The sequence below is a fragment of the Bombus terrestris genome, chromosome 2, assembly GCF_910591885.1.
Source record: "Bombus terrestris chromosome 2, iyBomTerr1.2, whole genome shotgun sequence".
Classification (NCBI taxonomy): domain Eukaryota; kingdom Metazoa; phylum Arthropoda; class Insecta; order Hymenoptera; family Apidae; genus Bombus; species Bombus terrestris.
The window spans coordinates 2,076,010-2,103,217 of NC_063270.1; the positions used below are offsets into that span (position 1 = coordinate 2,076,010).

Consider the following 27,208-nt stretch of genomic DNA (forward strand, 5'->3'; position numbering starts at 1 on the left):
TTTTCTTATTGTTTCCTGTTTAACAAATTGAGATCTTCCATTATGTACGAGATACAACTCCAACGTTCTTTAACACGTTGATTGTTACGGTAGTCGCCGGTGGTCGGTGTTTCTAAATATCTTAGAATGATAAAAATGAATGTTTAGGCCAAACGTATAAATGAGCAAATGTATGGCCGTAAAATCAATCGATATGAAGACGTGAAAAAGAAAAATTGGTTTTATCTGTTGCAGGTGGTAGCCAATCGGTTGCCAGTTACGAGGACCTAAGTTCGAGTAGCTTTAGTTCGGCAAGCAGAGCTTCCCTGGATGCAAGGGGTTCGCCAACACCTTCCTATGGTGCTGAAAACATGATGGTCTTTCCTGGTGACAGTAGCGGATCCATTTGAGATTATTTGAGATGCGCAGCCCTGTTACCGAAATGGTTGCGCTGTCTCAGATAAATCGTACAAGAATCGTTACTGGCTCTGTGCCACTGCAAGTAATTCCGATTTTCTGCTCAAACAAACCGGGGACTTGCGGAGATAAAAAGGCAAAGGATAACTAAAGAAACAACAAAAGGAAGTATACCGCTGTGCCATTTCTGTCAGCTTTCTCCTCCCTCTCCCAAAAAATCTGCCCGCGACACTCGCGCGGTAACCAAATTTCTTTTTACTTCGAACCTTCTTGGAGGGACTATAGAGAAAACGCGAGTCGACCGAGGCGTTCGCTTGGAAAGAAGAAACTTCGAGGAAATTGTTTCGAGGATAATTTTTAACACTTAGATAAGATGCAACTAGGGTTTAGATATTTACTTATTTATATACGTTGATCGCTTTCTCATTAAAATTGGGTTTTCCGTATCTTTCTATCTCCTTAATGGATTAATTCGTTGACTGGTACCGTTAGATTGGAACAGAAGTACTCGTTTATGATCAACGATACCGGGAAAGGTTCGAGCGATTATCGTGAAAATATTCCACGAGGTTTTACATAGGTACGTATCTTGTACGAACTTTTGACTGATCTGATAGATCTGTTAATTCGATCGATTCTCCAGCGATTGAAATGGAATTGACTATAGAATTTTATTGGTAAAGAACAGACCATGATAATTAAAAAATGTATCCATTACATTGACGCGTATGCTTTCTGTTTCGATGAATATTTCCTTCAGGCTAATTTTATTTTATATAATAAATAATTATTATATAGTATCGAGTGGGTTAAAGAAAAAGATGAGCACTATGCGAAAGACTTGGAACGGAGTTTCCCAAACTATCGCGAGTTATTATTCTTCTTTATAATAATTCAAATATCTGCGATCCTTCGTTACATTCGTATAAAAAGGCATTCTAAGATCACTTCATTTGTTTCTAAAAAAAAACTCAGTATTACAGCCATATAAAACTCAGAGTGATACTGAAATAAATAAACGCTGAAAATTGCGATGACAAAATTTCCTATGAAAATAGTTTCGGTGGTGAACAATTTTCTGTAAAAATATTCTGCAACCGTGCTGGGAATTATGATAGTTCGAGAATCCCAGGCGTAGAAGAAAAAAGTCTGCTTACACGAGACACGATATCAATTTTACAACGCGTGAAGTATTCTATTTTCGTACGATGTTAGATATGCTTAGAAGCCGAAAGGAAAGTGATAAACGGGGTCGAATAAATTTGTTTCTTCTTTCCGGCCATAAAACGCTTCGGTCAATGCGTCATATAAGATTGTACAAAATTCAGTGGCATAGGAGCGAACAGCGTTATTTTTGTTCGTTCTTGAATGGCACATGCTGTTCTAGAACACTAAGAGAAAAAAGAAGAAAAAGCAAAAAAAAAAAAAAATATGCGAGGTGATATAAAATCGCTGAATCTTTCTTTTCTTTCCTTTTTTGAAAGTTTTATATCATAAGGGTAATTACGCATGATAATCGACCGTTTTTAATCGTATCTTCGTATATTACGTAGCTTTTGGTAACCACCGAATGACGAATGTAAACAAAAAAAGAAAAAAAATATTCTACTTCCAGTGGTAAAACAAACAAAAAAAAAAAAAGGATACAATTGCATTTTATACTCTTTAAGCGTAAGCGCGAGATTCGATTGTTATCACTATACATATATAACGAGATTTGCTGCTTATTATGGAGCTTGAAAAATGTTCTTTGATCTTTTAATCAATGCATTTCTTCTTTTATTGATAACAATTTTAACCTTTATACGCGCCAAATGAGAGGGTATTGGGACGTGTTACGGTTATCGTTCAAATCTTTTAGTTTCATGCCACTATACGAGTTGCAGTCATGGCACATTTTTTTCTATTACAAACAGGTTCCTCTCGTTTCTTTGTCCGATCATTTTGAGGATCGATAGTAACCTCATGAATGTTTATACAAATTTCTGTCTCGCTTTAACTTTCAACTGCTTTTCAATTTTTTCGATTTTCTTGTTACATTTGAGGATTTTGTATGGAGAAGAAGAGAAGATCCGATGACTGCCTCTCGTATCGTTCGATGACCAATTTTTAGTACGAATATTTAAAAGAGGAAGTAAGAAAAAAAAAAAGTAAAGGAAACCGCGACATTTTATAAAAAAGGAAAAAAGAAAAGAAAAAACACCGAGAAAAATTGTTGAACAGTGGGAAAAAACGAAAAAATAACAAAAAAAGATAAGAAACTAAGAAAACAGAGTGTAATCACACATTTGTACAGACGAGATCAGTTTATACACGAATGATTGAGTTGCTTTTATGCGAAAGAATGCGGAGAATGCTGTATCGTGCGAACGGCCGGAAACGAAAGAGCCGTGTATCTTTCTCTATCTATCGATTTCCTTCGATTCTTTTGAAACCATTCCCTTTTTTTTACATCGATTCACCTGTAAAAGTCGTGTAAAAATCCAAATTGAGAGCGCGTTTGTAAATGTGCAGCACGTCTGAAAGATAGAGAAAAAATAGTCGAATAAAAAGAAGAAACGGCAAAAAAAGAAAAACGAGAAAAACGGAAAGAATCATTGCATAACGTTTTCAGAATTCGTTCTGACAGGACGCAAGGGTTTAACAAGGTTTCCTTGGTTCTGAAAGAACGACAAGATCGAACGCTGCAGTGTGATAGCGAAAGCGAATCTCTCGTCCTCTTTCGGTGTTTCGGTCGATTATTCGACAACGAAACGATTCGGTGGCCGCTTCTTTTCGGATTCGCGCAAAAAAGAAAAGATATAACAGTAAAGGAACAAATTATTCAGGAATCGTGCTCGCGATCTGCATCTTCCGGACTCGAGAAAGCAATGTAGCACGAAGTTGATCAGCCACGATGATCCTTCCAGTGTTGCTTTTACTGCAAGCGTGACGTTTAACGAAAAGATTCAAGTTTTGGAATGGTTCGAAAGGTAGAGAGAAAAGGACCAAGGAGAAGTTTTGCGAAGAAGCAACAGTGGAAGGAGTTTATTTAATAAGCGAGGTTTCTTATTCGAATGTGTCGTAGTCGCGTAAAATGAAAGTGGTGCTCTGTCTGTTGGAAAGAATTTATTACCGTGTTGCAGCGCGATGGACCCCGTACTCTTCGTTTTGATTTTTCTCATTGGTTATAGAAAAGTGTGATCTAGAGAAAGAATAGTTTCATTTCTTGCATTAATATCTGGATTATCGTAGGCAAATTATACGATCTTGCTGTAAATTGTATCCTTTTGGTAAATAACTTTTATCGTTGATGCGGCTAGTTGAATCGAAAGTTGCAGATTTTCGTTTCCGTTTGCTGTCTACTGTGTAATAATAAGCGATAACATATTTTATATTAGAACAATCTATCAGCACTGGTGTCTTATCCCAGGATACTGTACCAAGATCAAAGCATTTTATACAACTTTATACTTCCAAATTCGACAAACTAAGGAGCAATGCTGGCAAAATTATATACCAAAAGGGCACGATTTCTATTTAGCAATCTACAGTTATTTTTATTATACACGAATAATAATCCACTTCTATCTACCGCTTTTCTTGTATTTATCTGGTTTCAGTATAAATTAGCATCGTTAAAGAATAAAGTATAATCGAAGAATGTTCGATCGCTAGTGTTAGCGTAAACTGTAAAGTACAAATAGAAAATAGAATCTCCGGAAGCGGTGCATAAGCGAAAGGGGTCCATCGATATTTCAGAGCCAGTGTAACGCGAAAAAGCGTCGTGTGAAACGTTGAAAACTCGACGGATTGAACGATGTGATGAGAAACACACGATAAGAGAACGTAGAAAGCTTCGTAGAGACTGTTAAAAAATTCGCATTCCCCTTTTACCGTAAGTTTCTACAAAGCTCAGCGTGTATCCGCGGTGGGTGAACGAAGTGTCAGAGGTGAAGAATAGAAGAATACAGAGGACGCAGAATGAAAGCTTTCCAAGGACACATCTGCTCGCGGCACGAGATCACAGAGAAACGGGTAAAGCGGCGTATGCAATATATTTTTCTACCTTTTACTTTCTAAAACGTCGTCTCATGTCGTTGAGAGATTCATTTTTATAGGGATCATAAGCGAGTTCGCAAGCTCCGATACGCGATGCACATTAGCAAGTCACACAATGATGGTCATTAAATTATATTGTCTAATATCGTATATGCAGAGCGATGCGTTGCATATTAATCCGGGTCGCATGAACGTTATGTCAAGAGATCGGCCGATCGAAATCTACAGCCAACAGCTAACGATTAGGCCGCGGATCTTTATGCAGATTCATGTCTTTACAGATACAGACAAACAATTCCAACTCGAATGAAATAATGTTCTATTTTTTAAATGCAACAATATGCATCGTACTTTTGATTTGTTTAGAATTTGCATTTGTTCTTGTACATTTTTGCATCACTCGTATTTCTGATAAATGCATAAATATCCGCAGTTCACTAACGATTAACACGTTCATAATTCGTTAACAATAAGTCATAATATACGTCATATACAAGAATGTATGAAATTTCAGGTAATATATGAATCTGAGAAACCAAATTAATTAATTAACTCTATTTTTTGTTATTTTCTCAATATCGTTACACAAGTACGCGCTTAACATTTAATTCCCGAGAAACAAACGATGCATATTTGTAATACCATCGCTTTTCGATTTATGCAATTGACCAACGTGTCTTCTGAACGACCCATATTTCCGACGCAAGGGCTAGTTTCAATCAAGTTAAATCTTGGATACTGAACGTGTTAATCTAACAGAGAGCTTTAAGAGAGTTATATAAGTAAGTGTAGCCGTTTCTCATATAAGTTCCCATTCATAGGCTTTCTGCGATTGACCTATTACGCGAGATTCTCAGATTCTGTAGCTTTCGAGTCGATATTCTTCTTTTTGCTTCTTTAATTGGACGCATCAAGCAGAAATTCCGGCAGATCTTCGCTAATTAGACACGAGAAATTAAAACTTACGAGGACAATAATTATTTTTATAAAACTTTTACGTAAGATCGCGAGGATTTTTGCGACTTGTGTTAACGAACGAAAGTTTTAAGCATTGACGTTTTAGCGAGACAAAACGGAACGCGTTTGAATATTCCACGCATTCTGTTCAACGTTTTTGTTCTAACTTATCCATTTGTTCGAATGTTGTCCGACATTTCTTAGTGGCATATAAGCGCATGAAGCAACGAATTTGAAATTCTCGAATGCTTCTCGACTTCGCTTGCAGCGTGGCTTTTATCCGATCAAGAGAATGATGAACATCTATTTTGCCGTAGCATGTCCACCAATGATTTCTTCGAAATTTGATACATGTTCCGTTCACCTTTCTTTTTTAGCGATTTTCGCATTTAATTTTTATCGACGGATGCATTTCGAGAGGTCGCAAAGAAAATGGTCTGCGTTTCTTGGCCTGATTCCATTCCGCATTTCTTTACTGTTACCTCTAAAAAGTGCCAACGATCGAAAAATGTTTTTTGTTTAGCAGAAATTTATTGGAAGTTTCAGAAAAGCTATACAGAATGGACTGAGAAACGGCAATAGAGTTCAAAGGATAAGATTGCGTCTCTCGTGAAAAACGAAAGGAAATCTTCCTGTCGATAATAGTACCGTTTATAAAATTGATTTTGAAACTTTGAAATTTAACACAAATTCAACTTAGCTTACGATTTGGGCAGATAATTTTCCTAAAATATTACCGTATTCGATAGATTTTATCAAAAACATTCCTTCTTTCTTATTCCATTATACATTCGGTCCATACTGTATATCACGAGGTAATCGATATTTCTGTGTTTCCACAAACGTAATGCTAACGATCATTTATAACGCTGCGCCATGCTGAAGTAAGTTTATTAAGCGAATACTTCGATTCAGTGTGTCGTAAGTCACAAGGATTGAATCTCAAGCAGATACGTGTATGTATGAAATTCAATAGATTCACTGTATGCTTTTAACTTTTGTACTACCAATCGACGAATTGCCTCCCCTTGTAAATCAACGTCTTTAAATGCTTGAAGCAAAAATTAAGATTTTCAGTCGTTTAAAACCGACGTGCATTTCCATGTCTTTTGGTGGTACGAATGCCGATGTTTGGAGGAAGCGTTCAATACACGCGAGTTACCAAATTAATAATAGCAATACGCTTGCAGAGTACAAAGATAAAGTCAAGAAGAAAACGGGGATCTTCGCTTGGACGGTCAATTTTTTGGTTTTACACATTTAAGAATACAATATACGCATTTCTTTGTATGATAAGATAAATGTTTGTTAGCACCGTCGATGCAAGTTATAATTTGTCTATCGATTCTTCCAGACATGAATCTTCACCTGAGATTTGTTCAGTAAATCGGACCATCAGATTATCATACGTATAGTAACCTATTGTACTGTTATCTTTTTGTTTGCTTTTCGGTATAAATTTCATACTGAGTCCATTATACGCGAGGATAATTTCATTTATCTACCTATTAGAGGGCAGATGTTTATATAATACACGAACGTAACTAAAGAAATGGAAAGTAATATTATAAAAAAGTTATTATATCATAACGAATATTTTACTTTGAATATTTTATACATTTTTGTATATTGTGTGTATTTTTTTATCTTTAAATTTCCTATAAATATATAAACACTCGCAATTATGCTGGAATTTTTGAACGATATTCCCTCGATGTATCGATGTTGATCAGGTTTTTCAAATCTGGAAGGGTCACGTACACTTTTTTAATGGTACAATTGCGTAAGACACAATCACACTCGATGTTCGTGGAAATATTTATCTTTCGGTATAGCGAACTGAGATAGTTCGTTACAATGAGATAGAAATAGTGGAAGAAGAATGGATGTCACGGACAAACATTCGTAATTTCGTTTCAGAGAGCAGTTGGCTGCTTAATCAAACACGTGAGATTATTTGTACGAGGACAATTTTTACGAATTCATCGATCTTTTTCCTAATTGTACAAGCACATTCGGAAGATCGAGTCTGAATCGAATCGCGTTAAAAATATTTAAAAATGAAGACAGAAAAGAAGCAAGTGTAGATTCTTTTTATTTCTGTTATTTTTTCTGGATGTTAATATTACCGAAATTCCACGATAAATTTGTCGGATGATCTGATTGTATTGCGCGCAAATTGTGTTTTATAAAACCTCAAGGCTGAACAGGGTTGTCGCGTGCTTGGACTTTATTGTCTGTTTATTTCGTGTCACTATTTCCAGGTCTTTACACTAAGTGCTCTCGTTCAATTTCAGATACGAATACTTTATTTAAGATAAGTATGTATTAAAGCATTTACTATTATCAAGCATTTCTTCTTTCTTTATAGAACTTACGATAAGCACGAACTTTCCATTTTTGAAACACGTCTTTTCAGGAAGTTTATATCGCGAAGACACCCGAGAACATGGTTACAGGTAATAAAAAATGGTTAAAAAAATTTAACGCGTGATCTCAATTTTTATCATTTTTATCGTGTTGCATGATTGATAGGATACTTACTATTTCATTCTGAAATATAAATTTGACGAAAATATATTTTGATGTGCTTAAACGGGAAATAAAATAAATGAAAAATAATAGCATAACCAACAAATTCGAAAGATTTAAGCACAGACAGATTATGATAGAAAAAGTTGAATCACTATTACGAGATTGTTTCTGTTGATTATGTAAGCTCACAAGCGTAAGCACTTAGAAAAATGTCAAATGTTTGACGCACCGAAATAATTAATTCAAGTAGCCGAGTATGCCATTTTCCGTGGGATAAACGGAGAGTGCATCCTCATCCCTGGGTTTCTGGGACGAGGACGTGATCGACCTCGAAATCTCGAGAAAACGGGGTGATCTTGCGCGTCATCGGCCACCGCCGATTATTAATTCGATCGTCGATCAATTATTGCTTTTCTCCGAAATGCCTTCCTTTAAGTAGTTCCGATAATTGGTATGCCATAATTCTCTAGTAAATTACCACGATCAGTCTTGTATTTCAGTGTCACCAATGACTTATAGTACCTTAATTTTGGCAAAGAAGGCATGTTCTGTATAAAGATAGAGATATAGTCGCAAAGCAATCCATAGGGAACAGATCAACAGAATATTCAACATATTACACATAGAACGAAACAAAGCGATTACGATACTTCGTATCAACCATGCAATCTCATAACGTTATCTCTATCACACGCCTAATAATTGTACCCATACACCATCATCGAAAGACCTATTCTCTTAAAAATGCAGTAGCTACAAAAAGTATTTACATATACGTTGATTTCGTGAAGCATTATTTTTTTATCGAGTTTTGTATACTTTCGTAATGCATAAATTTTCGTAGTCATAAGAGTACTATCGATATGAAATTTGGTAGACGGTTTAATCAATTAGTATGTAAATGCTAAAATATATAAAAAATATGATGGTGAAAAGATACTTTTTATAGCCACTGTATAGATCTATCTCTTCTAAAATCCACTTCAGGTACGTCACTGAATGAAATCAAAGAGAGAGAGAGAGAGAGAGAGAGAGAGAAGAAAGAAGGTAGAAGATTGAGCGACGAAAAGCGAAAATTGGAGGATCGAGTGGCAACGATAGTTCCAGGAGTCCTGTTACCTTTCTCCGGCGAACCAGAATTCTCCAGCAGGAGCAGCTACGTCGGCAGTTGCACGACAATTGGCAATCGGTCGAAAATAATAGACAGGCGGTCGGTGGGGTAGAGTTTCGGCTCGGCGGGGTGACGGAGGGGGATGAAAAACGGCGTGAGGTCAGAAGAAAGAGGAACGGGCGTGCTTATCGTGCATCGTCTCCAGCTGCCTCGAAACGCTTCTCCAACGGCAAGCTAAGCCCGACCGGTGTCCCTCCACATCCGACCGTACTTCTCGATGTGCCTTGGCCAAGAGTACCTCAGCTGACATCGCAAAAACACTACCGATGGCACGACGTGTGTCATCGTGTACTTACACTCGACCGCAGGATCTTCCAACCCATTCTCTCTAATCTTCTTTGACCATGCTGTGTGTCAACGTTCATCGATAATATTTGCTTCGTTAAATATCGTAACGTCGATCGATCGTTGTTACATCAATGATCGTTCAATTTTCAAACTCGAGGCTTGATTTCGGTATGAGCTGCGTCCGTAGTATTGTTGTTAGATCCAACGGAACACGAACGAGGCGCTGCTATTAGTGTTTACCTTGTAATGATTTGTCCATTCATCTATAAATATTCATCTGGATTATTGTTCACCAATTCGATCAAACTTTAATTGATTAAAAGGATAAAGCTCTTTCCGATATAATAATGCTCGTTGTTTCGTTCATCGGCATCGTGTAATCTCTAAACATTTGGCTGATTTTGAGATATCACTTTTGATATAAAAATGAAATGAAGTTGTATAAATGTATTACGAAAACGTACGTCTTACACGAAGAAGTATATACATATTTATTTTATGCTGTCGACTGACAGAAGCGATTTCGCGTTCGTGGCACGTTAGGATATGTATTCATTACTTTCCTCAAGATCGAGCTTCGACCGTAGAATGAGAAGATCACGCCTTAATATTTCAGGGAAATATTACGAAATTGACCCTTGTTAATTCAAAGACTGACAATTAAAGAGACTCCAATGATACTTGATTTATTAATTACAACGCAGTTGATATACTTGAGCAGTGCATAATTAAAAGAGAAAAATGGTACGATCGTGAAAACAGAATGAATTACATAAGAGATCTATTGATCGGATAGCTGAAAACACGATGCTTAATCCACTAAGTACTAGTTGTCTATTTATAGGCGAAGACAAACTTTATATTTTCGGAGATATTACGATGCTCTCGTTCTATGAGTTTTATAATTAGTGGTACGTGTCACAGTTACAATGTCTTATGAGCAGGTATTTCTCAAAGTGTGATATCACGACGAAACGTAGTCAGCACTCAACCATCGACGTCAATGACAAACGTTGTCTGTTGATTTTAATAATCGATAGATATCATTGGTTTTACAGGCGCTTTTTTCATACAATTACGTTGTAAGAACCTGTCATTCTACGTTTAGAAGACAGATAATGTCTAATTTATAAAATTTTATAGAAAATATATTTCTATAAGGAGATGCAAGGTATAACTTTCAATATAAATGAAAATAGGAAAACTGTGGTAGAATGAAATTTATGTTTACTTTGATAAGTATTGTCATTTGCCACTATAAAATGAAAAATGTCTAATTGTGAAAATAATTAGGGCACTTATACTTTTAATCATTCGAGGGAATATAGTACGTGTAATCTTAAAATTTTCTCTACATCTTGATATTTGGAAGATATTATTCAACGTTCCCTTGATGCGAACTTCTTCGTAGACAGCTTTGTAGTAAGATTGAAAACGACCAACAGAAAAGGGCAGCTCTATGTTTTCTCTGTAAAGGAAAGGTTTTAGAACGCAAAACATTTCAACACCGATTTTTCTTTTCTTTGAAGGCAAATGACTTTTATTTGCAGAAAAAAAAAAAATATTAAACATTTAACGTTTTTAACTGACATTCTAGCTCATTGGGTGACGTCATACAGTCTTTGACGTAAATGCTTCGCCGTTGGTGATCGAAGAGAAGCTGGCAACACCTCGACCACTTGAGACGAGTTCGATTTTTTAAACGTTCATCCCCGCGTTCATCCTCGAGCGAGTCAAATATAGATCTTTAAATTCGATAATAGGATGATCTTGTTCCGATAATCGCTTCCTCTTATCGGGAAACCTTCGCCAAAAGAAAAAGTGTTTAACAGCATGCCGAAGAAACGACAAAGTTGCTATCTTTGGAATATTAAAATAGATTTTTAGTTTCATTATATAAATACACGATTAATATTCAATTCTCAATTCTGCTCAAAGAAGGCATTCAACCATAGAAATATGACATTTTTATACTTTACAATTAACGAAGTTGATCAATGTTGCTTCCTAATAGCTCGTATATGAGAATGAGCTTGAAAGTTTGAGATAATACTTGTTGAGGTTGACTGATAGAGGAACGAGTGGATGAATTTGTAATAGAAAAATATATTGAAATAAGTATAGGTATAAGTATAAGTATAGGTATAGATATACGTACAGATATAGTGTATGCTGATCCAGATCCCCACTCTTACAGTGTTACAATACAATAAAAGAAGCTACAATAGCATATATTTATAGCAAAAAGGACATTACCAAAAAGGTAACCTTGTAGCTCTGACTGAAGGCTACAAGAAACAGCAACAGAAATCTATTTATAGCTCTTTTGTTTCTAGACCTTGTAAGCCAAAATAAAATTTATATTCAAGGGCACAATAATATGGACCTCTGCTTATTTCGAATTTTTTGTTTCACTAAATTCTATTCTCTTTGTAACAGCGATCTCCAGGTCACGGATATACAAAAGAAAAAGTGTAAACTTTTTCTTGAAGTAATTACTTCAACAACAGTCCTCATAATACTTCTTAGCTAAGAGAATTCAGATTTCAAGAATAATTTGCGTCGGATAACGTTTCTCTTTTCCATGGTAAGAAATTTTCCCGAAAATCAGAACTAAGATTACACCCACTCTTAAAATTTTATCATACTCATAAACTGAAATTTAAGGATAATACTTTACAAACTATTCCATTGTATTTTCCAATGATACAAAATCACCTACCGAAGAAAGCTGTATCGTGTGCTTCTGAAACGTTACACATATCCTTTAATCAATCGTCCAAGCTGCCTTAATCATGTATCATCGAGTATCGTGCAAGATTTCCAATTCATGCTCGTCGACTCAATTTGTTAGAAGTGGCGAGCGAGTTACACGAATGGAACGGTCTCGAAGGAATAGAAAAAATGAATCTGAAAGTGGTGGCAATAGACGGCGAGACACTTTTCACTGGTGGAAATGCCGCAGACATGATCCTGCTGTCGGGGGACGGAGAGGGGCGGTTCGTGGTAACGAACCATCGAGAGCAGCTTCTTTTTACCTCGACAATCAGGTCATTGGGCCTGCAACACCACTGGGAATAGCAGAATGCCGTGAACCACTCGAATCGCTCCTTCAGCAATCCATTTCTCGGCTCTTTCCTTTCTAACGACAGCCAGCTGCAGTATCGACGTCAGTACTACGAAAAATGACGTCACCAGACGCATCGAAATATATATCTGATTTTGGCATGTGTCATGTATGTTTGTCATCGTATTGCCGTGAACCTAACAATATCGATCAATATCGGTTTTATTCTAGCGAAATAAGGAAGTTTTCCAAGATATACAAAAAGAAAGTATCTCTTTGGGAATACTTGTACATCTGGTTGCTATTTAATTGGTTATTTATATTTTTTAATCAGTAATTAGGATGATTATACATTTATGGGGAATTCGAAAGTGCGGTGTATTTCATTGCTCTTTACCAATCATATATAAATCATACTTATCAATACCATATGTTGAGGTTATTGGATGTATAAAGAGAGAAAACGCGTGGATAAAGTGTAAGGTACAAAATACATATATATAATTTAATAGAGAAGTGTAATAATAAGTAGAAATACAATTTGAGCTGGTCCAGATCCGCACGTTAGCAGTGTTACCTTATAACTAAAAAAAACGAAGCCAAAAAAACCAGATGTGGAGTTTTCATAGAAGTGGTGACCACTTCAACACCATAGAATGAAAAGTAAAAAAAAAAAAAAAAACGATGATGTTATTAACATTATTCTGTGAAATTCACTTTAGAATTTACTATTTCTACATTGTACAACCACCTTTTTATCATAAATGAGATGATTGGAAAAGATTACAAATAAAACCTTGTTTTATCGTTGGCCCTCAATGTTAAATGTTAATGAAACACTACCACACAACCGGAAACAAAGCAAAATATTTCCAACAAATAAAATTTATTTTTTTGAGGCTGCTAACTCTAATGGCCGAATATTTTTTAATTTTCGAATATAAAAGACACGACTAAAGCAAATCTTATAATCAATATCACATCATCAAATGATAATCAAATCAATTTCAGCGTTTCTCTTTGGAGGAAGAATGCAAACTCATCTTTAAAGACAATGGTACCGATTTCAAGAGATATTTATCATACTACCCAAATGTAGAAGCAACATTGAATTTTTTATTTTTCTTGATAATTTTCATTCTTAGAGGAATCCAGACGTAGCAACGTCTGCGCCAATGTGTTGCCATATCGCATACAGCACTCAACAATTAGAAAGGCATTGTGGAAACGCGTCTTTCAAAGAGGCTGGTCGATACTACGACTTAGAATCAGTGAAGGGAAAAGGAATTCGTTCTTATCATTTTCAAGGTAATGTCACGAGGTCAAGGTAGAAGTAAATATACTCGCCCTGACTAAGTATTATTCATTAATTATACGACGATACTAAATTTCTACATTTCTTCGCGATTTCATGTTTTATACACATTCTTTGATCAAATTTCTCTTAAAGCGTTTAATTTTGGATGTTCACAATCTGTTTGTAATCTTTAATTAATAATTTCAAGGCATTTATAAAAAGATCAATGATCTTATGATTTGCAGCCCCTCGTAAAATTTCTTTCTTCCTTTATCTTTTTAGCTATTTCGTATTCCTAAAATGAAAGAAAAGTTTTATACACAAAGAAATACGAACAATTCTTCGTACGTTGTTGAAAACACGTATAACGCTTTATTACACCAAAATTAAATAATTAATTTTTAAAGATGCACGTTACACATTACCCTATTAAATGTATGTATACGTAAATCAAGAAAATTCGATCGGCAGGAATTTTCGTAAACATTATCGTAACATGAATTACGATTCCAAGTAGACGAAGAGTATTAAAATTTCTGAGGAAACTTATGTCGTTAATTGTGGTGGTATATACTAATGAGGGCGAACACAGCTTCTCCCTCGCGTGTCACGTGGTAAAGAAGTGTCATTTTAAGGTAGAACATTGATCTTGATTATCCTCATCATTTGTTTAATGAGAATAGTTATATGTAATGGTTATTTGACTATAAGCCGAGAAACAAGAACGATTTAATACTTCGAATGAAAAACATTTCCGGAAATACGGAGATGTATCGTTGATGAATAAGTGTATTTTATATCGGTGGTTCCAATTATTTCCAATATGCATATTAAATTCTCTACTTTAAGTAACAGTCTTTCGATAGAAATAATATCTCCCTCCTCCCTTATTTTAAAACTATTATATTTCAAACGTTTCATATAAAAGGCAGAATAGATGCACTTTTTGAATGTTGTGTAGGAAAAATAACGACCTTGTTCTTAAAAAGGTGAACATAAAGTGATGACTTCGGGATAAGGACAACGACGAGCGTGCTTTAGGCTATTGATAACAATGCAAAGTTTCTGGGAATCATTGATAACGATCGGGGCCACTTTTGATGTCGAGCCACCCCTGCAGAGAAGTGCATTTCTATACTGAGATATACCGCAGGTGGCTCTATCTCCTCTATCGCCTATCTCTTTCTCGTCACTTAATATTTCCCGCTTCCTATTTTATCTTTTACATAAGAGGATCCTAAAAGGTAATACTCTATTGTTAATACTTCAGGCTTCCAATAAATTTCTAAATCCCATTGTTAACGACCAATAGAGACATCGTTATGAAAATATATTCCACAGCAGGTGTCGAAAAGACCACGCACTTATATATATGATATATATGTTAGTGTCCATAAGTCTGTAATACTTTTTAGCAAGTTAATTATTTAACTTCCTTCCAAAGTTGAATTTTAGCATTTTCTTAAACTACGGATTTCCTCAGTTGTATTATTTTCCATCTGAATCCCTCAATTATTAAACTCATTAAGCCTGTGTATTATAGAAAATATATTATACTTCGAATATTCTATATGATAAGTCTGATTTAGGGAAGTTTATATTTAAAGTTCGTAAGTGTCCGGTGACTATAGACGGGATTGTATACATAATTTCGGGAAAGTGAGTGAACATATGTACGTGTGCGCGCGCGAGAGTGCTCATGCGTGTCTATATATCTTCTCGAAGAGCGGCCACTTCACGATGCACGAGCGACGCGAACACGTAGCATTCTATTCGCGGCACAATTTTCGAGGATCGATATATCGAGCGGCATGTCCCGTTGGTCGACGACAATGTCTTCAAATAGCACGGTAGTTAACGTCTCTGAGAGTCACCCTTAAGAAGGGTGGCGAGAGCGAGAGGAGAGATTGCAGGACCCATTCCTTTCCTTTCCACCTCGATTCTTCTGCTTTCTCTTCCTCTCGTCAACGGTGACGCGTTTCCTCTCCAGTCTTCTCTTCTTCTTCCTGTTTTCATCGTAATTTCGATTGGTCTTTCAATTTTTCATTGGGTTCGTTTCGTCGATTATCAGATCTTTGATTTTTTGATGATCGCGTAGCAGTTGTTTTGGAGTGTTTGAAGTATCAATTATGGAAATCTGTCATTTTCTAATTACTTTGAAATTAAGGATGCATGTATGCATCAAGCAAAATTCACGATCCTGGCCTTTGAACGAAGTCTGTAATTACTTTTTTATTTTAAAGAAAAATATGTGTCGTAGTTAAATCTTCTTTGAAATTCGAAGATTGAGTATCTCGATACTTTTATAATATTTCTAATATATTTGGTTAGTTTCGTTAATATTTTGTATATGAAATTTCAAAATATCAAATAAAAATTATTTTTCGTTAATTACATTAAACGTCTTCTTCCTTTCTTCTTCTTAGAGATCTTATCAGAAAACGTAAGAAAACGAAAGGTGGTTTTGGCTTGTACACGTCCTTAGGTTGCAACCACATCAAAGAAAGCTGTCCCTTCATATTCTGTTCTTCGCCACTCGTTACGCGCTTCTCCGTGGAGTATTCTAAACCTAGCGAATAGACACGCTTTCATCGTGCGGAATGAATTCTGCTAATGAATCTCCGGCAATGAAAAACAATTTAACCGTTCCACTGACACCTCTGTCGTGTTGCTTTTAAGTATGATGTTCTTGTGAACAGAGAATAGAATAGAATAGAAAGTGAGCATGAGAAATTAATTTATGCTATTCTATCAACGGCTTAATAATTTCTGTAAACAACATTAAATCCCAAGTGCGCTTTAAAATTCCAGGAAACAAGTCTGCTGAGAAGAAAAATACGTAATGACATCATGATGTAACGACGCGACGCGGGTGAACGAAACATATGCGAATTCCGCATGGTCCCTTATTCATCGATGCGTTATTCTTACCTCGTAGTATTCATCGTGGCAATTAGCATGCGGCGGTGGAGTGTGTTGCGAGTTGTGCCCGATTACGGCACCTATCTAAAGCGGAGGATGTCACGGACATGCCGCATTGGGGTAAATTCGTGTCGTTGGAACCATCTCGTAACGCTTTAGGGACCCACCGGGGATTACCACCACTTCTTTCAACACGTCGGTCCTCGCGCGGTACTCTCTCTTTCTCAACCCTTTCCAACCCCTGTCTTCGTTTTCTGTACACGTCACCAAGCTCGCGAGAGAGAGTTACCCCTTCTTTCTCCTTTCTTCATCCCTCTGTATCGAGTTAAGAGGAAGAAACGGCGGGGTGGCGGCGAGGTATATTGGGATGTACCTCCGGTGGTACTTGCTGGTCCACCACCTCCATCGCTACCACCACCGCGCTACCATCGAGCATCCACCTCCACCTCTGCCTCTCTACGAAGCAACGATGAGGATTCTGCAGCTTCGGCAAAGTCGTTTGAAGAAGTCAGTCGACGGTTGTACGTCCTCGCGATTCGGGGAATAGCGGTCGGGGGAAGAGAGAAGAAAGAAGCAAAGGAATCGCAGTCACTGTCACCAACTGAGAACCGCCTTATCTTCTAGCCAAGGGCTGCCGCAAACAACGTTCTTTTCTCCTTTCTCTTCCGTCTCGCCTTCTTCCTCGTCGTTCGTCTGTCGTCTTCCCTGTCCGGAACGCTTTTTCGCTGTTCTCCGCTTCGCTGTTGGTTCGTTCCGCTTCTGCCACGAGGAAGATGCGTTGAGAGCTGATCGACGAAGAATGTCGATGGACGAGACGCATGGAGGCAGCATGGTTTCCGCAATCCTTTCCTCGATCGTGCTTCTTCTCCTGCTCGGACGCACCGCAGACGCTCAGTAAGATTCTTCTCCGTAGATGGCCTCTTCCTCTTCCTCTTCCTCTTTTCAATCGACATTGCCGGCCATCTTAAGCTCTTCCGCAAGGCCAGTCCTCTCCTTCGGTTTATATCTTCGTACCAACATTCTCGGGAATTCCAACATCTTAACGACATATCTCGTTGAAGGGACTTAATTGTAGAATTTTCTTGTTTTACGAGTAATTTATTCATAAAAAATAATTGTCGGTAAGAAATGTTCCCCACGAATGTAGGATTCTCTGATGCAAAGATATTGCAATAACTATATCGAATACCGTTGTTTTTGTAGTTATATTTTTTGTCTTAGAGTTTGTTGGTTTTTTAAGTAGAATTTTTTGTTATTTCCTTGAGTAAAATTTTACTTCTAAAACGGTTTCATTGGATAGACAATCTGGAACAAAATTGTAATACTTTTTGTTTACTACCAAAATATCAATTTTTTCATATTCAGAATAATATTCAGGAAATTGTAACATATAGATATTTTTTGATTACTTCTAATGAATTTCCCTTTAGTTATATCATGTTTTCAATTATTCATTTTCCAATGAAAAAACAGCAATAATACGTACGTAAAAATGATTAATGCATGCATCTAAACGTTTTCTCAAATTTGAATAAAATATTATATTTAGTTGGTATATGAAATCTTCAGAACACCGCAAGCAGAGGATTCCAAACTCGACGAAATCACCATGAAGAATTTGAAATACTTTCGAAGAAATTCGGAAGTAAAAGTTTAAAGTATTAAAGAAAATTGCAGTGAAGTCGATAAAGCGCAGTGTGTATCGTGTAATAAAACTGTTGCTCATGTCAAAACAATTTGATAATACCTACGATAATTCCAAGTAGTTGTGCAAATATGTGTATGATATTAAGTGTGGCAAAGCAACGTGTTAAAAACAGTAAAAAGATGGTCAACGATGCAAAATAAACGAACGCGAGAGAGTGTGGAGAAGCAGTTCTGAGCTTTTATGAATTTCAGTCGTAATTTTTTGCTTCGTGTGTTTCGTACACAGTGTGTTAAGAAACATTGAAACATACAGTGAAATCTCATTTTTCTCTCGCGACGGTAGAAAACTGCAAGTTAGAAAAGAGTGAAACGCTAGAGTGAAACAAATTTCTGGAAGTGAATCTGAGAAAAATTTTGCGCAAATTACCTCTATGTTTTAATCGTTTAAGATTTTGTTTCGTTATAAAATTTTGGTGCTAACAAGATATGATAATAATTCTGATTTATGGATTATTATTAACACAAAATATTTATGTGGAAATTTATACATAGATTATATGGTTCGATTAACAAAATGTCTGAACTTGTTTGAAATTGCAACCCGAAATTTCAGGAGGAGTTTGGAGTTCTTCGATCTGCTGCCGGAGGATCCTAAACTGTACGATAAAATGCGACCGCCAAAGAAAGATGGACAGGCGACTATCGTTTATTTCCATGTTACTGTTATGGGTCTTGATTCCATAGATGAAAATTCAATGGTAAGGTGGAATTTTTAAATTAAAAGGCTTTTTTAAATTCACTAGCCATTACATCGTTCTTAAACTGCTTATGGCCTTAACGTGGATATGACCTCAAGTTCAAAGAGATTCTCCTAACTTCCGTGTTAATTTTTACATCGCTGAAATGATTTCGAAATGTTTACTTTAATCATAAATTCTGTTATATTCTGTTTCACAAAAGAAATTAGAGTACTTAAGCTTTAATGGGTAATTGATATTAAACTTTGATATGTCGATTTTTGTGATTTACTTTTGCAGACCTACGCAGCTGATATATTCTTCGCTCAAACTTGGAAAGATAACAGACTACGGTTGCCAGAAAATATGACATCTGAATACAGGTATGTGATTTAATTTAAAAAATGTTGTTTTCTTAGTCGAAAATTCCAATTAAAGGAAAATATTTTTAGGCATGGTATTCTTTATACTATTTCTTTTTGTTTTATAAATATACCTGAAAAATTATCAAATGTATCGTTCAAGATTGCTGGAAGTCGATTGGTTGAAGAATATGTGGCGACCGGATTCGTTCTTCAAGAATGCCAAATCGGTGACTTTTCAAACGATGACTATACCGAATCATTACTTATGGTTGTACAAAGACAAGACTATTTTATACATGGTGAAGTAAGAAAAGAAAGCTCCAAAATTCTCAATACTATTGTCGATCATTTTTATTCTACTTTTACAGTGGTAGTAATAAGTAGTATAGTTTGTTTTAGCTCCTGATTAGAAAGCTTTTATTTCTCACCTCTGTCTCTCCTTTTTCTTCGTTAAAGAAACAAAATTTTGTACGATGTTTCAGATTAACGCTGAAGTTATCCTGTGCCATGAACTTCCTGATCTATCCTCACGATACGCAAGAGTGTAAATTACAAATGGAAAGCTGTGAGTGACGCTTTCCCTCTATATCAACTTCTAAATCCTTCACTTTATATTTTATCTGTAGTAAAATAGAATGTTAGCGCAACTTCCTCATATATCTTCCATCGTTACCATACACTTTATTTTATCCCCACTTCACAACGATTCATCTGCATCATCTACGCTCTAATCTTACCATTTAATTCATTACAGTTTCTTCCATGCACAATTTTCAGGAATTTTTACGATTTCCTTCTATTATTATCACACAGTCTACTTTATCTCCACTTTTCGATAATACATTTTTATCTGCGTTCCAATTTTCCATCCAATTCCCAACGATTCCTTGAAACATAGTCACGTCTTTGAAGTATCAAAGATGGAAAACGATCGATAGATATCGATAGAAAATGCGGTGTCGCTGATATAGTGTAAAAAAGTCCTCGAAAGAGGTCCAATATTAGCGACAATCGAGTTGAGTCAAAGGAGATCGGACAATCGTGTTTCATTTCGGAACGGTACCGTAGACCTGCATGAATATTCCTTTAATTTTACGGAGTGAATGCCGTGTCATTTCACAAGGACAAAACAACTCGGTCAACAGTATCGCACACGACGGATGAAATGATCTTCCAATGGGATCCTGACGTGCCACTCGTCGTCGATGAAAACATTGAGCTGCCACAGCTGCAACTGGTTAAGAATTACACGGCCGATTGCACGCAAGTCTACTCTACTGGTAAGTGACGCTCCGCGTCGACGTCGTTTTTAGCCATGGAAGAAAGAACGCTCTTTTTCTTCCTAATTAACTGTTTTAAATCGAAATCGAAGAGGAACGTCAACCAAGAATCAGTTTCGCTTGAAAGTGACTTTCGCGTGAATGGTGTTGTTCGTGGATAAATGTTGATGTCTGACGTGTCTTCGCGTTATTAAGTTAAGAAAGGTTCAGAGTCGAGCGTACATGAATTAATAGAATTAATTGAAACTTTTTAATGTTCAGGTAACTTCACTTGCCTCGAGGTAGTGTTCGTCTTGAAACGTAGACTTGGCTATTACTTGTTTCATACTTACGTTCCTACCTGTCTAATTGTTATCATGTCGGTAAGTCCGAGGTTGAAATACGGATAATAAAAGATGTCTTATTTTTCTGTTATCATAGAACACACTATGCTTTTAAAATTGCTAACATCCTAGATATTTTTTCTGTAATGATTAATCTGATTTTTATTCCATTTCTACAATCCTGCAATCTTACTTTGTCGTATTTAAATATAGACTAATCGATCTTTTTCTTAGAGATATAATCTCTTTCTTCATATTTCAAACTTTTGATCCGATCTTAATCATACTTCATTTAACTTCTAACTCTTACGAAGACAATTTATCAGCCATTCATTTTAATACTTTTCCTATTAATTTTGTAACATTTATAACGTTACCTTTATTTCGAAATCAGTTACTTATATCTTGTGTAGTGGGTTTCCTTTTGGATAAAACCGGAAGCGGCGCCAGCCAGGGTAACGCTAGGTGTAACTTCCTTGCTGACCCTTTCGACGCAACACGCGAAGAGTCAAGCTTCTTTGCCTCCTGTTTCGTACCTAAAGGCCGTGGATGCGTTCATGTCGGTTTGCACGGTCTTCGTGTTCATGGCGTTGATGGAGTATTGTTTGGTCAACATCGTCCTCGGCGACTCGGATACGCCTCCGAAACCGGCGTCTCCGCCTCAGCCGCCATCTTCCAGCGGCACCGATGCCGCAAAGCTTGATAAAATTTTCGACATCGCTACTAAGGTAACGCCTGGATGAACATCTAAATGACTCAGACAGCTTCTGTGCCTCGGAGAAGGACGATAAAAGTTCGTTTCTGAAAATTGCGTAGAAAATATGATTGGCTTAAAGAAAGTTGATTTATCCAAATTTATAACGTTTTACGTCCTTCGCATCGTCTTTTACGACGAATGTTGATACCTTTTTATCGTGTCTTAAATAACATCCCAAACAGATAGTTGCCGGATATTTTTAAAGATAATTCTAACGTAAGTAGTTTTACAATTATTCGAAGAAGCTTGTTACTTTGCAAAAACTTTGAAATTAAATAAACTTTGATTCAAATCGGTAGCTAAAACACGGTCATCTTCTTTAAGAATCATAAAATGTAGACGTAATGATATTTTTTACTTGATCGTACTTTTACGAAAGAGACATTTGAGCAATTTTATGTTAACATCTGCAACTTTGAAAAAGAAGTACGTAAGATCGTCAATCACGTGGTAATTCAGGTGATCGATTCTGAAGTCTGAAAATCGAGAATCGATTTTCAACGTCCTGAGCTACCGATCTTTTTCCGTCAATCTTCAATGATTTAAGTAATTACTCTTTCTTCTATGGTCTTGTCTATCTCTGATGTTGCTCTTTGCCCGTCCGTTTGGGAAATGAGCGTCTCTCAAAATGTCTGTTCGCAAAACGAAGAAAGTCGTGCTGTCCGTGAAACAGAGAAAGTCCCTATCATCCTTGAACTCCAGGGAGTTTACAAGTATATCGAAGTTAACTTGGCCCAAAATCTATCGGCGCGGTGAAGAAGAGAAAGAAGAGAAAGAAATTAGAAGGTTCTTCGATAGAAGGTACGAAAATTATTTCACCGCGTTATCGACCACGCGTTCATCTCTCCGCGGCTCCGAGGCACAGAAGCGTTGTCTGCACAGCGGCAGTTCAAGTTGCGATCGTTATCACGCAGGAGAACGCAATATTGTTATCCGGCCGATCACAGAAATCGACAACCGGTCCACCGCCAGGCCCTACACCTGCCCAAAGGGCGCGAATGCGTGCCCTCAACATCGATCGAGTCTCGCGTGTCTTCTTCCCTTTCTTATTCGCCGTATTAAATGTAACTTACTGGATAATGTTCGCCGAGTACATTTAAGCTATCCGTGGAAACCGATTGCAACGAGCTCGAACAAATAGGAACGGAAACGTCGATGTTGAGAAACGAGATATCAGACGAAAAGGAAGAGACGATGCTGGGAGAAGATGCTGAAACGAATCCTGATCGTAGCTATATTCTTCAAGGATACGGTTGAATACAATGTTTTGATTGAGAAAGTGTTACAGATCGAAAGTCGATTCTGAAAGTGAATCTTCATTGATAATCTTGTTTTTGTTCAGGTCGTTGCTCTAATTGATAGAACAGTGGTAGAGATCGAGGGTTTCAAGTTGCATAGAGTAGATGGAAGAATCTTGGTACAATGAAGAAGAACGTGTAGAAGAAATAAACAAAAGCGTTCTCTTCTTATAAAAAAGGAACGTTGCTCAAAGTATTTTGAAAAATCTAAAAATCGGAAAAATTGTTGAGCTCTTGTATATATAATTTTATAGAGTTTATGTTTGAATGGAAGTAAAATGTATCAAACTTAACTCTTTCTTTGTGGACAAAAATTGACTTTCTTCTCCATTGCACCGTTATTTTCAACCCACTCTACTTAATGAATACACGTGATATATACTTCGTATAATAAAATCCATTGATTACAAATATAAACTGTGCGTTCATTTATCGAATCGTAACTCAAAGGAAAATGAGAACAAAATAACGACAGAAAAGTGATAGGAGAAAATAAGCGATCGTTAATTGTATTCTTCTAAAGGCATCGATTAATACGCTGTTTTATCCTTTTCATTACGAGCGAACGAAAGGAAAAAAAAGGGAAAAAAGATACATGAAACAGTAGTTAACGGTGATCGATGCGTCTGAGTGAATATTAAAAGCTGTATGACTGTATCGAAGAATTTGCATATATATTCGTTCGTGATAAGTGGAATATGGAACTGTTTGAATGCACCGTTTGACCTGTTCAATAATTTCACGATCGTTTCACATTAGATTACAAAAAGTGAAATATTGAGAAAGCATATTAAAATATTCGAGAGCCTACTATTAAGTTGTTTTAAATTTATAACTATACTATTGTTAAAAGATAATACGTGTTTTGTTGTAAGAACTTACTCATTGGTGATAAATGTCGCTGAATTAATTGTTGATAATTGATAACTGTACAATTGTTAACGTAAATCTAATTAAACTAACTGGTAAATTAACAGTGGACAGGTGTTGTAACAAGATCGTTACATTCTGCTCGCTGTCTTTCCGTTTCTTAACAATGATTATCAAATACGAGAAGATATTACTCAAGATTATTCTCACATCTTTACAGCTAAAACGTTTCTGTAATGAGTATCCTTGTTCCGAGAAAGCTTGATCGTCTCGTTGTAATTTTTGAAATTTTTGCTTCCGAGATTATTTGTAACATGTTTACCGCGTACGTCACAGTGCTACGATATCAAAGTAATTGCAAAATATGGAATTTAAGTGAAACACATGTCGTTCCAGAAACTTCGATGAAAAAATATCAAAATTGTTCTAGAATAAAATTCTAAACTCTAAATCTTTCTTAGCGAAATTTTATCGCGGCGGCACGAATGAATAAAAAAATGTAGATTATATATATATATATATATATAGAGTCTACATTTATAGATACATATCTATATACATAAATAATCTAGATATACAATATAATATATATATATTTATATTTATATTTATATATAATATAAATATAAATATATATAATATATATATATGTATAATGTAGTCACGATATTAAACAGAAGAAGAAGAAAGAAAAGAGAATGCAGTGCTAAAAACGCTCACAAAAATACGGGAAACATTGAATGAGACGTAACGTAAAATGGATTTAAATTAAACGTTTCGAATAGAAAGATTCGAATCAGTTATGCATAAATATCGAAAAATTGTAGAATTGTGGATTTCTAGTACGTCATTTAATCTAATTCAAATCTCCAGTATTTACAGGTTTTTACATAATTCTGGTTCGAAGACTTTTAATTAACGCTATGCGTTGAACGCACTTGTACAGCAAATAGACGTAGCAGAACACTTGTTTCGTTTGAGAAAACTGGTACAATACTATATTTACGAATCCGGCCGAAATATGATGGCGCTTACTCGTAAATGTGTCATACTGATTTTCTCTTTTTGGTCTTTCGTACAAGGGGTGCCCAAATTCATTTCTGACTGTCGTAAACTTTATGCAGCTCTATATTTGAATTTTTTACTGTTTATCTATACTATGGATCATAAGTTCTATTTCCGATTACCACCTTTACCTATTATCATAAAAGTTGTTATATTTTCTAAAGTGTATATTATATTACATAATATTTTAGACATTTCGTGATTTTTCTTAAAGTTCTTGTTTTAGTTGCACACACAACTATAAAATCAACTTTTTTTTTACGCGGGGAAATCCTCATGGACCGCGTGGTAATGTCGGACTTATCGACTAAAACCGCACGATAGTCGTACCAAATGCGTTGCGGAGGGGGCCCTGGAAAATATAAAATTAACCTAAATATAAGTTAATTATACATATTGGTAATTTAGAATTAACACTATCTTTTTCAGTATTACAATTTGAAGGATAGTAAGTAAACAGCTATATTTACAAATCACAAGTAATTGTCATTTACCTGCATGCAGTATACATATGCAGTATAGTTTGATTCGATTTAATTATTATTTTGAGCAATGAGAAACATAATAATATTGCACTAGAATTCAAAGTTAGGTACGTTTGAAGTGTATGTAGATTAGGAATTACACAGTTAAAAGTGGTCGTTTTAATAGTAGTAGGAACAATTTTTCCTCTTTAAGTAACAGATAGATCTGCGCGTGAATTGTTAAATTTCTGTAAACTAATTCCTTAAGAGGTGGTATCGAACTTATGATTGATAGTATGTGTAATACTGTAAAAATCAATAGATTGAGAAACATTCAAGATGCATTCCTTTATTTAAACTTATAACGCGTAACAAATTCGGAAAAATATAAATATAAAAATAAAAAATCTCATAATTCAAATTACGAAAAAATTTACGAATCAATTTTTATTAAAATATATTTGTTTTATTAATTTTTAAATTTCTTTGCGATTATCGGATTGTCGTTATTATATTTTAATTCGAACAAAAGTTCGTTATTTATTCTATGTTTAAAATACATTGAAGGATGTCCTAAATATTAAAAATTGCGTTGCTGTTGAGGATCAGTCTTCTATGTTTTCAAGGATTTTGAGAATGCATTTTTTCCGCTCTTTTATCTCTCGCTAAAATACGACCACCTCAAAGAGTTAAAAGGTGACGAGCAAATAGACATCCCTGTTCTATATTTAAGAGAAAACAATATACGCTGTGGTAATTTCTACCATTTTTAATTTAATATTACTACCATTTCATTTCATTAAAAAATTAATTGATAGAAACGATATATGATATCGTTTTGAATACTCCCCACGATCGATTAAAATCGATGTTTTAGTTTTCTCGATACGATATTTATTTTAACGATTGCATACTTTCGATAAAAAATTAAGGACGTTAATACGATTGTTTTCGCACTTTGAATGAAATAAAATTTTAACCAAAACTTCAAACGATCTATTGTAGAATATAGAGATCCAAGCAATCTATATATATTATGCTATTAATTATTTGCTAGTTTTTTAAAGGCACGAAAAATATAAAACTTTAAACTAATACCTATAATACATATAATTATTGAATTTAAAAGGAGTTCGTCCGCTGATTTAAGCGGAAAGAAAGAAACAATAAGATCTATTAGCAAATGTAAAAGATTGCTTTAACATTACGTCTCCTTTAGAGCAAAATCATTTTCAAGCACACCATTGTATATTACATAATATTTAATATAAGAATAACGTCGCCTATTACATATTAAATTGATAATGATAACTGTATCAATTTTGTGGTTGTTGATCTTTACTTTTCTATTTTCTTTTAATATTTTACTTTTACCTTAATTTGGTATGTGTTGATTTTGTTAATTAGTTCATTTAGTTTAGTTTATTCCATTTACAGCGATGCGATTCATTTATTCTATTTCGGATTAAATGTTTAGAAGTCAGAAGGAGAAGATTAATACGTTGATTACAAACTCCCACTCAAATTTTTAAATTTTCAAACTTAAATTCATATTTTATCTCGTCTTAATTCAAATCTTCAAATTGTTTAGCTAAGTTTATGCTGGTAGAGAAATATTGGTTAGGTTTTAATCATAGACGATGTACTGCATAGATCTAGCATCTTGTATAATTTGATATCATGGAAACCAAAACACCGACCATGTGACAAATTTACATTTAACAAATT

At 35.5% G+C, this 27,208-nt stretch overlaps 1 protein-coding gene and 2 long non-coding RNA genes across 6 annotated transcripts; 1 reads left to right on the forward strand and 2 right to left on the reverse strand.

The window, feature by feature from the left end:
- Positions 1 to 10,978: 10,978 nt before the first annotated feature.
- Positions 10,979 to 11,592, reverse strand: LOC110120282. The gene is made up of 2 exons (XR_002308917.2): positions 11,547 to 11,592; positions 10,979 to 11,192 (listed from the first exon to the last, which is right to left on the reverse strand). It is a non-coding gene; the product is annotated as an uncharacterized LOC110120282 (long non-coding RNA).
- A 365-nt stretch (positions 11,593 to 11,957) lies between these two features.
- LOC100643188 (glycine receptor subunit alpha-3) lies at positions 11,958 to 26,796 on the forward strand. Of its 4 annotated transcripts, none has more exons than XM_020868322.2 (11): positions 11,958 to 11,975; positions 13,467 to 13,512; positions 13,601 to 13,763; positions 18,935 to 19,079; positions 19,359 to 19,441; positions 19,584 to 19,727; positions 19,906 to 19,988; positions 20,569 to 20,703; positions 20,965 to 21,065; positions 21,440 to 21,754; positions 22,698 to 26,796. In XM_020868322.2, the coding sequence occupies exons 1-11, from the start codon at positions 11,973 to 11,975 to the stop codon at positions 22,881 to 22,883; spliced, it is 1,404 nt and encodes a 467-aa protein (XP_020723981.2). In that variant the 5' UTR covers positions 11,958 to 11,972; the 3' UTR covers positions 22,884 to 26,796. The 4 variants fall into 4 exon arrangements, with proteins under 4 accessions (XP_020723981.2, XP_048270314.1, XP_003393576.1 ...); XM_048414357.1 differs by having other exon boundaries at positions 22,731 to 26,796; XM_003393528.4 differs by lacking the exons at positions 11,958 to 11,975; positions 13,467 to 13,512; positions 13,601 to 13,763 and adding an exon at positions 17,162 to 17,568.
- On the reverse strand, positions 25,225 to 27,093 carry LOC125387167. Its single transcript, XR_007227716.1, has 2 exons — positions 26,855 to 27,093; positions 25,225 to 25,368 (listed from the first exon to the last, which is right to left on the reverse strand). It is a non-coding gene; the product is annotated as an uncharacterized LOC125387167 (long non-coding RNA).
- Positions 27,094 to 27,208: the final 115 nt, after the last annotated feature.

Coding starts and splice junctions, on each gene's coding strand:
- LOC100643188 (XM_020868322.2), top strand. Junction 19,442..19,583: donor AATATGACATCTGAATACAG/GTATGTGATTTA, acceptor GTATCGTTCAAG/ATTGCTGGAAGTCGATTGGT. Junction 19,989..20,568: donor TAAATTACAAATGGAAAGCT/GTGAGTGACGCT, acceptor CTCGGTCAACAG/TATCGCACACGACGGATGAA.